General features: G+C 52.8%; 1 protein-coding gene across 5 annotated transcripts in view; it reads left to right on the forward strand.

The window, feature by feature from the left end:
• The window catches only part of PDE2A (phosphodiesterase 2A), a 92,757-nt gene extending 84,287 nt beyond the window's left edge, over nucleotides 1-8,470 (forward strand). For all 5 annotated transcript variants that reach the window (XM_019744352.2, XM_019744351.2, XM_074335826.1 and 2 more), the window contains 15 exons: nucleotides 171-243; nucleotides 392-569; nucleotides 800-912; nucleotides 1,564-1,641; nucleotides 2,521-2,643; nucleotides 3,112-3,182; nucleotides 3,467-3,589; nucleotides 3,941-4,028; nucleotides 4,272-4,319; nucleotides 5,356-5,430; nucleotides 5,579-5,678; nucleotides 5,939-6,051; nucleotides 6,450-6,488; nucleotides 6,622-6,728; nucleotides 7,068-8,470. In XM_019744352.2, coding sequence (XP_019599911.2) covers nucleotides 171-243; nucleotides 392-569; nucleotides 800-912; nucleotides 1,564-1,641; nucleotides 2,521-2,643; nucleotides 3,112-3,182; nucleotides 3,467-3,589; nucleotides 3,941-4,028; nucleotides 4,272-4,319; nucleotides 5,356-5,430; nucleotides 5,579-5,678; nucleotides 5,939-6,051; nucleotides 6,450-6,488; nucleotides 6,622-6,728; nucleotides 7,068-7,278 — 1,540 coding nt within the window. In that variant the 3' untranslated portion in view covers nucleotides 7,279-8,470. The remainder of the gene's footprint in view (nucleotides 1-170; nucleotides 244-391; nucleotides 570-799; nucleotides 913-1,563; nucleotides 1,642-2,520; nucleotides 2,644-3,111; nucleotides 3,183-3,466; nucleotides 3,590-3,940; nucleotides 4,029-4,271; nucleotides 4,320-5,355; nucleotides 5,431-5,578; nucleotides 5,679-5,938; nucleotides 6,052-6,449; nucleotides 6,489-6,621; nucleotides 6,729-7,067) is intronic.
• Nucleotides 8,471-16,168: the final 7,698 nt, after the last annotated feature.

A 16,168-nucleotide genomic window follows, 5' to 3' on the forward strand; every position in this document is an offset into this window, starting at 1 on the left:
AAACAAACAACAACAAATAAACCACTGGTCTGTTCTAAAGTCGGGAGCCAAGCCCTGAGAATCTCTCCTATCCAGCCTCGGAAATCCAGGCTTTGCCTCAAGTCCTGAGAAGTGGGGGGTGGTCTGAGAGGGGTGTCAGGGCCCCGTGGACCAAGGCCGTTTCCTCACAGCTGCTCCGTGTTCCTGCTGGATCAGAATGAACTGGTGGCCAAGGTGTTCGACGGGGGCGTGGTGGAGGACGAGGTAAGGCAGGGCCGTGCGGAGGGAGCGTGTGGCTGTGGTCCTGAGGCCCGGGTGTCCGCAGGGGGCTGAGGAGCAGGCCGGACAGTCGATAGTCCACTTTGTGTCTGGCCGCTGACTTCTTCCTCCCTACCCACGCCTGCCCCCGCAGAGCTATGAGATCCGCATCCCGGCAGACCAGGGAATCGCGGGCCACGTGGCGACCACGGGCCAGATCCTGAACATCCCAGACGCGTACGCACACCCACTCTTCTACCGTGGCGTGGACGACAGCACCGGCTTCCGCACACGCAACATCCTTTGCTTTCCCATCAAGAATGAGAACCAGGGTGCGGGCTCCCGGCCGAAGGGTGGGGAGGGGCGGGGCAGGGCCAGGGCGGGGCGGGGCCTGAACTGGACGGGGCGGAGCTGAGCAGAGGGTTGGCAACCCTTCCTGAGCGTCCTGAAGCAGAAGGGACGGGGTTTCCCAGGCATGGGACATCCCTTAAGGGCACCCTGGGAGGGCAGATCCCTGCCGGACACATCCACCGGCGGATCCTAGCCCCTCTCCGGCTCCCAGAGGTCATCGGTGTGGCTGAGCTGGTGAACAAGATCAACGGACCATGGTTCAGCAAGTTCGATGAGGACCTGGCAACAGCCTTCTCCATCTACTGTGGCATCAGCATCGCCCATGTGAGTGGGAACAGCGGCAGGGCCTGTGCAGGACCCTCTGCCTTCCTCTCCACATTGGGTGTCCTTGCTGTCTAGACGGGTGTACCCCGCCTGGGACGCAGAGCCCCGCTGCTGAGTTGCTGTGCAACCTTCAGTACCTGCTCGTCACTTCTGAACTCACTTCCCATCTGAAAATTTACTATTTCCTGTCCTGCCCCGTTAGGCTCCCAGGACCATGGGAAACCCCAGTTGTCTATTCACCCACCCTGCCCCTGTCCCCCTTGGAAAGCAACCTCAATCCAAGCCCCTGGTCAGCTTCTTTCTGGGAAATGTTGGGTCTTGTTGTCCAGAGCTGGTAGCTCTGGCCTGGGACTCCAACCCATCAGTCCCTGACACTGTATCTCCTTTGTGCTTCTCTTTCTCTGCTGTGGGCCTCAGGGCAGGTTCTGGAAGAGACAGAGTGCTGGTTCAAATGCTAAGAGGCCCTGGGAGGAGGAGCAAGGGGAGGTCTCCATGACAGTTGGAGGAGGCTCCCTACTCTCAGCTGGGGTTGGAAGGCCCAGCACGGGACAGGAAGAGGGATTCTGTCTTGCCCCTTTGTCCCACTCCTGGGCATTCTGAGGTTTCACAGCCACCTTGCTTGAGCCCCATCTTTCCCTTTCTGCTCCTCAGTCCCTCCTTTACAAGAAAGTGAATGAGGCCCAGTATCGCAGCCACCTCGCTAATGAGATGATGATGTACCACATGAAGGTGAGTATGCAAGGAGCTTCTGTCCTCCTTCCCAGGGTCCCAGGGTCCCCTGCAGCCCACCTGTTCCTTCCCTGCCTCCCCAGATCCTCTTGGGCTCAGGACCAGGCTGAGATTTCTGATTGCCCTCTCTTGAAGATGATGAGATTGACCCAATGCAATGCCTGGTCTCCAGCTCTCCTTCCAGGCACCGGCTGGTTCAGCACCAAGGCTAGCAGCAGGACCCATTCCAGGGAAGAACCTGGTTTAGCCAGCTGTTCCCCATGTCCAGGGATAATTCCCACCTTGGGAATGACTAAGGGCTGAAAAACCCACTCAGGGCCCTTCCCACAGCTCCCATAGGTCCAGTGGTCCTGCAGTGCTGGGAAGTCCTAATGATGCTATTCCATCCCATTCTCAGACCCCGTGTCAGAAAAGCTGTCCCAGGCTTTAGGTCAGAGTATGTGGTGGCCATTGCTGCTTTGAACATTTCCTCTCACCTGTGCCCAAACCAAAGGGTCCCAGACTTTGTAGGTAGGGTCAAAGCTGTAGTAGGAAGGACTGAGGTTCGATTCTGTGATGGTCCCCCCTCAATAAGTCATCTTCAAGTTGGTGCCTATGAAAGGCTACCATGGCTTTAGGGGTATCACCAAGGAGTGTCCTCCACCTTTGCTGAGGGTAAGCTGTTACAGATGAGGGTGGTCACCAATAAGGAGGCATAGTAGATGGGCCACAAGGCTGTGAGGGGAGGGTGGTAGTCTCCCGCACAGTGACAATCTGTGGAGTGGATGGCCCAACTGGGGTGTGCTCTGGGTGAGGGGTTCCCCCTGCTGTGGGAATTTGAGGGTGAGGACACTGGATGAGTGGAGGTCATCTTCTAATGCCCTGGCTGGTCCCCTGTAGGTCTCTGATGATGAATATACCAAACTTCTCCATGAAGGGATCCCGCCGGTGGCTGTCATTGACTCCAATTTCGCCAGTTTTATCTATACCCCTCGCTCTCTCCCAGAAGATGATACTTCCATGGTGAGCTGCCCCCTGCCCCCCACTCACTGGACTGTGGAGGCAGAGGGTGTGTAGGCAGAGATTTAAATTCGATGTGTACAGGAACTTCCTGGTAAACCAGAGTCATTAAGAAAGACTATAGCGCCTCCTTTAGAGACGGAGTGGCCATGTGGTCTGCCAGCATGCTCCCGGGGGCCACGGGCTGGCTGAATGATTACCAAAGGCCACTCCGGAACCAACAGTGCCCAGGGCATAGGGCCTCAGGGTTGGCTCCTCGCTCCCTATTTTTCTAAGATTTTGTGTGAGCTTGGTTCCAAGAGTTCTTTGAAAAGTTCTTGGCTCTGACTGGGCATTACCATTTTATGGTTCTCTAGTATAGATCTGAAGATCTAAGACTCCAAAATTGTGGAAGCTTCAAGAAGGGCCAAGGCAGGTGGCCCCATCTGGAAACTGACAATCCCTCTGACCCCTCCCTTCTGCCCTCTACAGGCCATCCTGAGCATGCTGCAGGACATGAATTTCATCAACAACTACAAAATTGACTGCCCGACGCTGGCCCGGTGCGTACGCCCAGCCCTCGCCTCTGCATGCAGGGAGCCCTGGTCTCTGCCTCCCTCTGTCCTCTACTCTCACTTCCATTGCCCCCAGCCTTCTGGGGAGGGGTCTCTCTGGGACAACAGGGAAGACTTAGTCTTGTGGGTGTGGGCAGGGTCCATGAATGAGAGGCAATTAATTCCTAGACATTGGGACCGTGAGGAAAGGAAAGGAATGGGGCAGGGCCACCAAAGGGCCACCTGGAGGAGGAGAGCCTGAAGCCTGTCTGCTGCCCTCTCCCCTGCCCCAGGTTCTGTTTGATGGTGAAGAAGGGCTACCGAGATCCCCCTTACCACAACTGGATGCACGCCTTCTCTGTCTCCCACTTCTGCTACCTGCTTTACAAGAACCTGGAGCTCACTAACTACCTCGAGTGAGTGGCTGCCCTTTCCCACCCCCATCTGTCAGCTGCGGGGGGGTCTCCTTCCCTGAGACAGGGAGGAAACTCCTGTGTGGCAGGCACTTTACATGCACTGCCTCATTGGACCCTCTTAACAGCCCAGGGAGGGATATTGCGTAGCCCTATTTCCTGGGCCAGCTTTACAGTTGCATACCCAGGGGATGATGGGCCTGTCAAACTCCAAACCAGGGCTTCTTTCCTGGAAGGGGCCCAGGTGTCCTAAGCTCCTGTCTGGGTGCTGGAGATCTCATCCAGCTGTTCCTCCTCTGGGGGCCTGGGGAGGGAGCTGTGTCTGGACCGCTTTCCTGTCTGTCTCCCAACCAGGGACATCGAGATCTTTGCCTTGTTTATTTCCTGCATGTGTCATGACCTAGACCACAGAGGCACAAACAACTCCTTCCAGGTGGCCTCGGTGAGACCCTGCCCTCCTCACAGTGGGCAGCCTCCTCGCGGGGGCTGGGAGTGTCACTTCTCCAGCCTGAGGAGATGGGGGAGCTGCTGAGACCAGGAGCCTGAGGTTCTCCCAGGCTTTGTGCTGGGCTCTGAGCTGGGGGGGCGGGGGAAGGGGCAGGAGGAACAGGGTAATGCTTAGCCTGATAGGGTGGCTGCTTGGATCTGGATGGAAGGAGTGATGGAGTTTTCCTGGCTTTTCCAGAAATCCGTGCTGGCTGCGCTCTACAGCTCTGAGGGCTCTGTCATGGAGGTACCACCATTCTGCTCCAGTCCCCCCCACACATACCTCCTATCCACGGCCCCCACATCTTCCTGTCCTCCTCCTCCTCCTCCTCTACAAAGTTAGACTGTGACCCAGCTCCTCCTATTCCCAAATCCTGCTCCTCAGACAGCCTGTGAGAGCTGCAGCCACCCCCAGGGCACGTCTAGCTCATTTTCCTGGATGGGCTTGGAGGGATGCAGGCTTGGAGGGGTGTGAGTCAGGCTGCAGGTTCTGCTGGAGCCCAAGTTTGCAAAGGGAGGACTTGTATTTAGCACAATTCTCTTTGCATGTCTGGGAATGCCCTGTGCAACCCCTCCCTGCCAAGCCTGGACAGGATGTACTCCCATCACACTCAGGTTTGCCTTAGATTGTTTAGTTTGGGTCTCCCCACCCCCAGATGGGGGCTCCTTGGGGCAGGGACAAAATCTGAGACATCTCTGGGTACCCTGCACTTGGCATCCTCCTTGGCACAGAGTGGGAGCCAAGGTCACCGCATCCCATGCTACCCCCCACGCCGTCCAGAGACTGGCCTGGCTTGTATACTCCCAAGATGAGGGGCCCCTTCCATCCTGGGAGGCCTGGTGGCAGCCCTGTTTCTGTTCTGCTCGCCCTGGGCTGAGCCCGCTTTTCCTCTGAGTGACAACCCTTCAGCATCAGGAGACAGAGGCCTTGCCCTCATCTCACGCTGCCTTGCCTTGTCAGCAAACAAATGTTAGCTGCATGAATTAATGTCTAGGAGTCTCGCGGGATCATTCCAGGATTATTCCAGCTTGAGAAATCCTTAGAGCTTACCTAGTCATGTCCCTCTATGTGACAGCTGAGGAACCTGGGGCTCAGAGCCTTCCCTGGGTCACACCAAGGGTAGAAACAGAATCCAGAAAGGGAACTGAGAGCCTGACTCCCGTTTCTGCCTGCTCTGCTCACCTTGGGGGCTGGGGTTGGGCCGGGCCTGCTCCCTCTCTTGGGGTCAGTCTTGAGGGAAGCCCTCCACCCTGACTGGGCCCCATCACTCCTCTCCCCCTAGAGGCACCACTTCGCTCAGGCCATCGCCATCCTCAACACCCATGGTTGTAACATCTTCGACCACTTCTCCCGGAAGGTGAATGGGCCGGGGTAGTGGTGAGGGAGGGGGACCTGGGAGCTGGCCCCTCACAAGAGAAGGGGCTGATGGGTAGAGGCTCCCCGGGGCCGGGGAGTGGGTGAGGGTGTCTGGCAGGAGGCCGTGACACCTCCCGGCCCCCACCCAGGACTACCAGCGCATGCTGGACCTGATGCGGGACATCATCTTGGCCACGGACCTGGCCCACCACCTCCGCATCTTCAAGGACCTCCAGAAGATGGCGGAAGGTGCTTGCTTTTAGCTCTGGGCCTTAGAGTTGGGGAGGGACCACCAAGGGGGCATTTGCCTGGAGAACATCCCCAGTGGTTTGGACCCACCTCCAGCATCAATCCACCCGGCAGACCCCTCCCCAGCCCATGGGCTCTCATCCAGGGTGCTGAATTCCCTGGACCACTTTGGGGTGGGCCCTGTGGGGCTTGTTCTTAGAGAGGGGGCCGGCCCCTCTATGTGAGGGCCCCACTCCTTGACCCCAGCCTCTCCCCAATAGTGGGCTATGACCGAAATAACAAGCAGCACCACAGTCTCCTTCTCTGCCTCCTTATGACCTCCTGTGACCTCTCTGACCAGACCAAGGGCTGGAAGACCACGAGGAAGATTGCAGTAAGGCCTGCCCCTCCCCCAGCAGGTGCAGGCTGCATACCCTGCCTGGCTCTGTGTAGCTCCTGCACCCTGAACACCCTTACTGGTGCTGAGCTAGCCTGGCTATATTTTGGGAAAATAGAAATCTAGACCACCTCAGCGTGACAGATGGGGAGATTCAGAGAGGGGCATGGACTTCCTTGAGCTCACACAGCAGTCAGTGGCTGATGGGAGGTGGGCCAGAACCCAGACACTCCTCCCCACCGGGGGCTATCCCCCTGCCAGGATGGGGATGGTGAACACAGGCCCTAAGGTGAGGCTGAGGGAGGCCTCAGTGTGCCCCCTTGGGAATGGGCTGTGGAGGAGCTCGGGTGGATGGAGCCCATTCACAGGATGTGATGAGAGTGTTGGCCTTTCAGGAGCTGATCTACAAAGAATTCTTCTCCCAGGGAGACTTGGTACGTGGGGCGTGAGCTCAGGGTATCCAGGTGGGAGCGGGGTTCCTGGCCTGGGGCTGGGAGGGATTGGGTTTGCCCGACCCTGGTGCCTAATGGAGAAAGAGGGCCAGGCCTGATGACTTGCTGCCCGCAGGAGAAGGCCATGGGCAACCGGCCGATGGAGATGATGGACCGTGAGAAGGCCTACATCCCTGAGCTGCAGATCAGCTTCATGGAGCACATTGCAATGCCCATCTACAAGTGAGGGGCCTCAGGGGACTGCTGGGGACTCTGCACACAGAGGGTGGGGGGAGGCGGGGCTGGCCGTGGCCATCACAGCAGACACAGGTGCGGGGCTTGGCTCGGCCTCGCTCCAGTGAGCCACCCCCCTGCCTCTGGGCATAGCTGTCTCCTGCTTTGCCCCTAAATGGACCCTGCACTTCATCCTTGGTCCCCTCTGGAAATAGACCATCATGCTCTCCCTGAGCATCCAGCCCTATGCCTCATTCTTATAAAATTTAACTTGTAGTATAGCCCCAATCTTTCTTGCTGCTCACTCTCTGACTGCTGACCTTTAATCCTGCCCCCATGCACCCCTAGGCTGCTGCAGGACCTGTTCCCCAAAGCGGCAGAGCTATACGAACGTGTGGCCTCAAACCGTGAGCACTGGACCAAGGTGTCACACAAATTCACCATCCGCGGCCTCCCGAGCAACAACTCGCTGGACTTCCTGGATGAGGAGTACGAGGTGCCCGAGCTGGATGGCACTGGGGGCCCAGTCAATGGCTGTTGCAGCCTTGACTCTGCGTGAGCCTCTCCCACGATCCTGCCCTGCCCAGGCCTCCTCCCACAACCCTCCATTGGTGGGACCAGAGCCATGGGTCCTGGGTTCTAGACCAGAACTTCTCGTGTGACCTGGGCAAGTACTGACCTTCTGGGCCTCAGCGTTCTTGTCTGTATAATGGAAGCAAGACTTCCAACCTCACCAAGACTTTGTCATTTGTCCTCTGAGAGCACAGGGTGACCCATGAGCAGTGGGCCCTGCTCTGTACGTCTGACCACGCCTTGGCAAGTCCTCCCCAAGCCACTCCTCCCCGGCAGCCTGGCTGGCTTCTCCTGGGCCCCCGGCCTGCCTCACCAGATCTGTGTCCTTTTCCCCTCTCCAGGATCCTTATTCAAGGAGAAGGTGGGACACCTCAGTGAATAGAGGGCAGATCTTAGAAACAGTCATTAACTGTGTTGGAGGACTGGAAATAGCCGTGGAGCCACAGGTGCCCCTGAGGACCGCCTCTGTACTTATGGTGGGGATGAGGACCTGGGGTGATTGATGCAGGGACCCTACAAGGAAGCTGCCAGAGGGGCACTCAGTGCTCTGAGGAGAGAGGCTCAGGAAGAAAACAGGATGGGAGCGATGGGCAGGAAGGATCCCTGGGCTGGGAGACCGGCCCCAGCTGAGTCAGCAATGCTTCCTCCTGGCTGTGTGACCCTGGGCAAGTCCCTTCCCCTATCTGGGCAAACAGTAGACTGAGATGGTCTGCTCTCTGAGACCCCTTTTATCTAGATCAAAGTCCTCCGAGGTCTGTGGAGTCCCAGAAAAAGCTGTGGAATGCCCCTGCCACCCTAGGGCAGATAGCTGACCTTGAGTCTGTCAGAGGACCCCTGTGTGTACCCCCTTAGCCCAAGCCTCACCTCCATTCCTGCAGCCAGAGAGGCACCCGGCCTCAGCCTTGGCAGGGTGTCTCTCCTCTTCAAGGCCATATCCACCTGTGCCCCGGGGCTTGGGAGACCCCATAGGGCCGGGCCTCTTGGGTCAGCCCGGCAGCTTCTCCCTTCTCTTTTGTTCTGTACTGTGTTGTGGGGTAGGGGGAGGGGGGCCACCTGCCTTACCTATTCGGAGTTGCCTTTAGAGAGATGCGTTTTTCTAGGACTCTGTGCAACTGTTGTATATGGTCCCGTGGGCTAACCGCTTTGTACATGAGAATAAATCTATTTCTTTCTACCAACCCTTCCCCGTGGGGATTTTTGCAGACTTTGTGAATGGGGTTGGGGAAAAACAGAATTGGGGGAGGCATAAGCCCACTAGAACTCCCTGGCTACCAGAATCCCCACCTCTGGTGCCTAGCCCCTTTTTTTGTATAGTTGTAGACCTGTTGGGGTACCCCGGCCCAGTCCTGTGCCAGAATTGTGGGGTTTAGGGGTAGATAGCAGATGGGGAGACCTGGGCATGGAGCAGTGAGAGGACATGTTGGCTAGCGAAGATTGTGGACCAGAAAGGGAGAGCTGAGGGGCTGAAGCAATCAGGGAGGCTGCCTGGAGGAGACAGACTTCTCTTCCTGGACCCTCTTTCTGCTGGCTTACTCTGGTCATGAGTACCCATACAGCTAGGGCCTGTGTCTATGAATCCCATTCAGCCACAGGGATGTCTGTCTGTGTCCCCATAAGTCCTGCCAAAGGAATACCCCTGAGTCTGATACTACACCAGAGGTAGCCCTGGGTTGTGTCTGTGGAGTCATCCCCCTGCTCTCCAAGCTATGAAAGTGTTTCCGTCTGCATAGACATAGGGGCAGAGTCGAGACTGGGGACCACGAGGAAGGGCTAACTAGAAAAGTCTCCAGACCCCATCCCCTCACTTGCCTACGCCCCTCCCATCTCTTCTCCCTGTTCATCTCTTCCCTATCAGTAAAGGTTAACATCAGGGCTGGCTACTGGGATCTCCTTTCCTGGGGCAGGGAAGAAGGAGAGGGTTGGGAGGAGATGGACAGGGCTCTCTTGCAACCACCTGCAATGCCATTGGGGTGCCAGCCTTGCCTCTGGCACCACAGAGCCTGTCTGCTTCACCTGCCCTACAACTTGTTATAGTCTGGAATCTCTGGACTGAATGGTCTCAGGGCCTCTAGCCTTCCCTCGCGGGCTTAGGCTCCAGGCCCCTCCCCTGTCCAGCCCCAGTCTGTCTCTGTCCGCTCACAGCTCAGGACCCAGTCTGAGCAGTGGGCCCCAGGTCGGGGTGCTAGTCAGTTCCTGGCCCAAGGCTGACAGGCGGTGTCTATTCTAATGGTGCGTCAGTGTGGGCTGATGGAAGTACTCCATTGTATCCCCAACCCTGAAAGTGTGTGCATGTCCCTCTTCCATGAGCCTTTGGGCAAAGGGGAAGCACAACCTGGCTACAACCCTGGGGCTTTGCTTTCCCTCCTGCATCTAATGTTTGTCCGCAGCCCAACCTTTCCTGAGCCCGTTTAATCCCATTGCAGGCTCCTGCCGTGACCTATCTCTCCTTGCCACCAAATTGAGCTAACAACTCACAAATATTTCCCTGTGCATGCAGGACCCTGGGCTGAGGCCCAAAGCTAACTTTGTCCTTGTCCCTGATCTGTGTGGTCTAGCACCCTGGCGGGTGGGGGAGTAGGCGGGGTGGGGTGGGGGTAACAGGTCCAAACTCAGACACAGGCCGTGACTATCCTATGGGACAGTGCCTGGGGCTCCAGGCAGGATCATACCCCTGAGAAGAACCACAGTGAGGTTTGGAAGATGAGCAGGTATTGTTTTCCTGCAGACAAAAGGGCGCAGGCACTCCTGGTAAGCAGGAACTGCTCATACAGAGGCTCAGAGAAGGAGAGTGACTGGCACACAGGGAATAGAGGCTTGGAGGGGGAGATAAGGCCAGATCACGGAGGGCCTTGAATGGCAAGCTGTGCAGTTTGGTTTTATTTTGTGGGCAGTGGGGGAGTGGAGTGGCTCAGACATGCATTTGAGAAAAATCCTGCTGTAGAACATAGAAAGGACTGCAAGGGGAGAGCTTGGGCAGGAATCATTCTAGGGCTGTTCTCTGTGCCCTGGGCTGGGCAAGAGCGGGAGGAATTCAACAGCTGTGGTGGTGACCGATGGGATGGGCTTGGGGGCCGACGGAGGACCGGGAGGTGCCCAGGAAGTTGGGGTCCCTGTGGCCCCATGAACACCCCTGGGTGGCTGCTCAGCGCCAGGGGACACCTCCTGGGGCAGGACACAAGAGAAGCTAGGCGCAAGGGATGAGGGACCGCAGGGGGGCTGTGCCTCTGCACAGAGCCTGAGGTCACCCCTCCCCAGGTCAGAGAACACAGGCTTGTAGCTACTCTGCCCTCTCATCTTAATGGTTTCATTTTACATAAAACTTTACAATGATTCTGTGAAGTAGGTACTGTTATCTCATTCTGTAGCCACGCAGCATGAGGTTCAGAGAGGTTCAGTAATCGGTCAAGGTTGGAGTGTGTGGACAGTACCTGGGGGAGACAAGAGAGTTGGGGTTGAGGAGGGAATGAGGGGAAGAGAGGAGCAGGAGGCAGCATGGCTGGTGTGAGGAAGATCAAGAATGTTAGGGGAGCCCTCCTACCTGACAGAAATTTGCATTGCTGGATTCTCTCTCCTGAAGCATAAAGCGATACACTGACGCTCCACCTCGAACCCCTTCTGCCTCACTCCCCTCTAAGGGCTCTTTTTCTTGGATAGAGGAAGGAGATTCAGGACAGGGTCTCTGTCTCAGTCTCAGGACTGTCATGGGAGGTAAGGGTGGAGAGCAAGTGAGTTGGGGCCCCAGAGAAGAATCTGGGATCAGCTCCCTCTGAGTCTTGGGTGGGAAAGGGGCGCAATAAGAGGTACTGAGGATGGGACATGTAGTGCAACCCTTGGCCACGAGGTGGCGCCCAACTCCTGTCCTGGGAAACTAAGGTAGCATTTCCCCCATTCCACTAAGCTTGGGTTTCAGGTGTAACATGGGTTCCATACAGAAGGTGTCCCTGTTAAGACATGGAGGTGAAAGTATATAATGGGCATGATAACTGCAGACAGGTAGGTAAGATCACCTGGAAAGCAGCTGTGATGGAGGTGTCTGGGTGTTCTAGGGGCACCCATGATGAAGTTTCTAATAGTCAGCGCTCACATAGTTTCCACACAACAGATGGAAGGACAGTGACGTTTCCTTTAGAAAATTCCCCCGATGTGGTTGGGTGTTGTGGCTGCTGACCTTCAGATATATAGCACTGAGCCTGAGCCTCTTCTTCTTCTACTTAAACTTGTGTGGATTGTGGCTTGTGTAACTAAGAACCTCAAGTGACAGTTCTCTTGAAGCACTGATCCCATTTGTTGTAATTATCTGACTCGCCCAATAAAATGTGAGCTCTCTGAGGGGAGAGATTAAGTTTGAAATATTTCTGTGTCCTTAGTACTTAGCACACAGCCTAAGACAGAGAAGGCACGCCGCAAAAATGTATTGACAGCTAAATGAAATGTTAGTCATTACATTATAAATCCTGTCTGAGTGACTGCATCCTCTGCCGAGCCCAGGGCTGGCCTGCAACTCTTGAGGAATATTTCAATAGTGATCATGTTACTTCATTCAACTGAAGAAAATTGTCTGCTCAGTAAAATCATGTTTGCATGACAAACAGTTAGGCCTCCAATCAGAAGAAATCATGTCCACGGCAGAATCATGCTTGCGTGACCAATGCTGAACATCATTTAAAACCAACAGGCTTCCAGAACACCGACTGGCAGTCTCCAGGATGCAAAACAATATTCACCATGAGTGGGGCAGATAAAAGTAGGACAGACAAAAATAACTGAGTTTATATTATATCATCATTAAATCAATTTTAAAATATCACCAGTGGAAAATTCGTCCCTAAAGAAATGTCACCCCAAACTGCCCCTAACCAAGCTCCTGTTTTTATCTCTTCATGTGATCTGGGACTGCTTATTCCTGAGTCCTCCAAGTGACCAAACACAGGCCCCTAATTCTATGTTCTTATTCTCTTAACAGTTTTTAATGACACTATTTTAAGTTGTTAGATGGGTTTGCATAGACCCTCTCGATGGCTGGCCTATATCCTACCAAGGGAAACAGTTGGGCAGTGGAGTACAGTGGTTAAGGCTGTGGTATCTGGTGTCAGTCAGACCTGGATCAAGTCTCTGCTCTGCCATTTCCTGCTGTGTGACTTTGTGTAAGGCACTAACCTTCCCTGAGTCTCAATTGCCTCATCTATAAAATGGGAATAATACCTTGTTGAGTGGGTGATGAGGATTAAATGAGAAGAAGCGTGAGAGCCCTTGGCCACTGTGAAAGCTGCCGGCTGTCTAAATTGCAGAGCTTCAGCAGGGTGCATTTCTGGGAATAAAGGAGCATAACTTCAGTTTTGGCAAAAGATGAGGGGTCAGTAGAAGGCTTTGGCCTCAGACACAGAAAAGGCAGATTGAAGAGAATTGAAAAGAGGTAACTGGCATCCTGGGTTAGTGTCTTGACTTGTGCACCCCAAAAATATATGTTCAAGGCTTAACCCCTAGTACCTGTGAATTAACCTTATTTAGAAATAGGATCTTTGTAGGTGTGATTAAGTTAAGATGAGGTCCTTCTAAGAAGAGGAAACTTTGGATATGGAGACACACAGGAAGAAGGCCATGTGAAGACAGAGGCAGAGATTGGAGCGAATTTCCACAAGCCAAGCAATGCCAAGGATGGCCAGCAACACCAGAAGCTAGGCAAGAGTCAAGGAAAGATTCTCCTCTCGGTCTTTCAAGAAGAGCATGGCTCTGCCAATACGGTGATTTCAGGTTTCTGGCCTCCAAAACTGTGAGACAACACATTTCTGTTGACTGAAGCCCTTCTGTTTGTGGTACTTTGTTAGGGCAGCCCATGAAACTAACACAGCAGAGAGGCAGAAACGCAGTCCCTCAGGTCCTGCAGACAGATGAATTGGGGGGAGGAGGAGACACCGCTGATCCTCATTTTCCAGGTTTAGGGTCTTGGGTTCAGTTGGCAGGACACACTAATCACTGAAGACCAACTGGGAGCTACACACAAAAGCCTGGTTCCCTTGCCTCAAGGTGGGATGACGCCTCAGTGCAATCTATGATTTGTACCCCAGACCCACCTTCCCTATGTAGGCTAAGGCTAGAGTTACCTGAGACCGCCTCCACCTTCAGCTCTTTCCCCTTTCCTCTCCTGCTCACCTCACTCCCTGACAGACTGTTTCTGACTAGTACTGCCATCACTGTCAACTCTGTGGTCACCGTCACTCCCTGTCACACACTGTCACAGTGTGTTCATTACACACTTCCCCTGGCCTGTGCTGGCTGCTGGAGCTGGTGGTGGTGTAGAGGCAATAAGGCAGGGGCCCTGCCCTAAGGGAGCTCACAGGAGCCTGGGAGAAACATTAATTCATTGAGTAATCAACTAGTTAATTAAACACACGTTTAAATTAATTAAACACACATTTATTAAAAACATACTATGTACTGTCCCTGGCTGGGCTTGGAAAAGTTGTAGAGAGATAAAAAAAAAAAAAAAAAGACACTAAACTTATAGACTGTTGAAGGATAGATCCAATCAGACTCACGAGTGAATGTGAAACTGCAACTATGCCAACTGGGCCGTAAAGGAAAAGGGGCTCTACTCCTTACTAGCTGTACGGTCTTAGCCAAATCCCTTAATCTCTTTATGTCTCAGGGACATCTGTAAAATGGGATTTTTTTTTTCCTGTTTTGCTTGTTTGTTTATTTTGTTCTTTAGATTCCACATATAAATAAAATCACATTGCATCTGTCTTTCTCTGACACACTCCACTCAGCACAGTACCCTCCAGGTCCATCCATGCTGCTACAATGCAAGAACCCATTCCCTTCCCTGGCCGAACAATATTCCATTGTATATGTGTGTCACCTATTCTTCATCTATTCTTACATCAGCAGACACCCAGGCTGCCTCCATATCTTGGCCATTGTAAACAATGCTGCAATAAACATATGGATGCACACGTTCCCTCGAAGTAGCATTTTGGGTTTCTTCGATAAATACCCAGAAGTGGGATTACTGGGTCCTTCTCTGTCTCTTGTTATAGTCTATTTTGTCTGGTCTAAGTATTGCTATGCCAGCATTTTTTTAAATTTGCATAAAATAACTTTTTTCATCCCTTTACTTTCAGTCTGTGTGTGGCTTTCAATCTGAAATGATTCTTTTGTAGGCAGCATATGTTAAGGGTTTTGTTTTCTTATCCACTCAGTTACCCTGTGTTTTTTATCGGAGCATTTAATCCATTTGCATTGAAAGTAATTATTGATAAATATGTAATTATTGCCATTATATTATTCTTTTTCTTTCTTTTTTTTTTTTTTTTTTTTTTTTTTGCCTTAAAGAAGTTCCTCTGATATTCTTTGTGGTACTGATTTGGTGGTGATGAACTCCTTTAGCTTTTTCCTGTCTGGAAAGCTCGTTATCGGTCTTTCAATTTTAAGTAATAGCTTTGTTGGGTAGAGTACCCATGGTTGTAGGTCCTTATTTCTCATCATTTTGAATATTTCCTGCCAAAGATTTCTGTTTTGAGAAATCAGCTGACAATCTTATGAGAGCTCCGTTATAAGTTGCTAGTTACCTTTCTTTTGCTGCTTTTTTGGATTCCCTCTTTGTCTCTAACCTTTGCCATTTTAATTATAATGTGTCTTGGTGTGGGCCTGTTTGGGTTTACCTTTTTTGGGTGGGACCCTCTGTGCTTGCTGGCCTTGTATGTCTATTTCCTTTGCCAGGTTAGGAAAGTTTTCAGTCATTATTTCTTCAAATATGTTCTTGATCCCTTGTTTTCTCTCTTCTTCTGGTACCGCTAAAATGTGAATGTTTTTACACTTGATATTGTCCCAGAGGTCTCTTAAACTAGCCTCATTTTTTGGGATTCTTTTTTTTTGCTTTTGCTGTTCAGATTGAGTGTTTTCTGCTACCCTCGCTTCCAAATCATTGATTCAATCCTCTGCTTCATCTATCGTGCTAGTGATTCCATCTAGTGCATTCTTCATTTCAGTTATTGTATTCTTCACTTCTGACTGGTTCTTTTTTATAGTTTCTATGTCTTTTTTTTTTTTTTTCAATGCTTGGTATCTCTTTGTTGAAGTTCTCACTAAGTTCCTTGAGCATCCTTGTAACCAGTGTTTTGAACTCTGTCTCTGGTAGGTTGCTTGCCTCCATTTCATTCAGTATTTTTTCTGCAGTTTTCTCCTGTTCATTCATTTGGGATATATTTCTTTGTTTCCTCATTTTGGCTGCCTCTCTGTGTTTGTTTCTGTGTATTAGGGATATCTGCTATGTCTCCCCGCCTTGACCAAGTGGCTTTATATAGTAGGTGCTCTGTGGGGCCCTGGCACAGTCTCTCTGGTCACCTACTCCAGGTGCTCCAGGAGTGTCCCTTGTGTGGGTTGTGTTTACCTTCCTGTTATAGTTGAGCTTTGATTACTAGTAGCATCTCAGTGGGTAGAATTGACCTTCAGACTGATTGGCTGTGGGATTTGGCCATGTCCATAGGTTACAGGCTGTTGTGCTGGGGAGCTTACCACATGGGATGGAATTCGCCCCAGTGAGACCGCCCTTTGGTGTGCCACTTGTGGGGCTAACTGGGTGGTTCTGTGGTCTGAAGCCAACCTCTAAGTGTGTTGGTTCTGGGACCTCTTGGGAGGGGCTCAGGTGCCAGCCCAGGTTACCCACTGCCTATGACTGGCTGGGGACAACCTCGTAGGAGACACAAAGCAATCCACGTTTGATTGGTGCCTATGCTGGACCTGGAGGCTTGTGGGAGAGGCCACACTGTGAAGTGAGGATGGCTTCCACCAGTACCAGGCCTTGGTAAGCTCTGCAAAAAGCCAGAACACACTGACACCTGTTGCTTCCTGTTGCCAGTTGCTGGCTTCAATAAGGG

Source organism: Rhinolophus sinicus, linkage group LG06 (assembly GCF_036562045.2).
Source record: "Rhinolophus sinicus isolate RSC01 linkage group LG06, ASM3656204v1, whole genome shotgun sequence".
Lineage (NCBI taxonomy): Eukaryota > Metazoa > Chordata > Mammalia > Chiroptera > Rhinolophidae > Rhinolophus > Rhinolophus sinicus.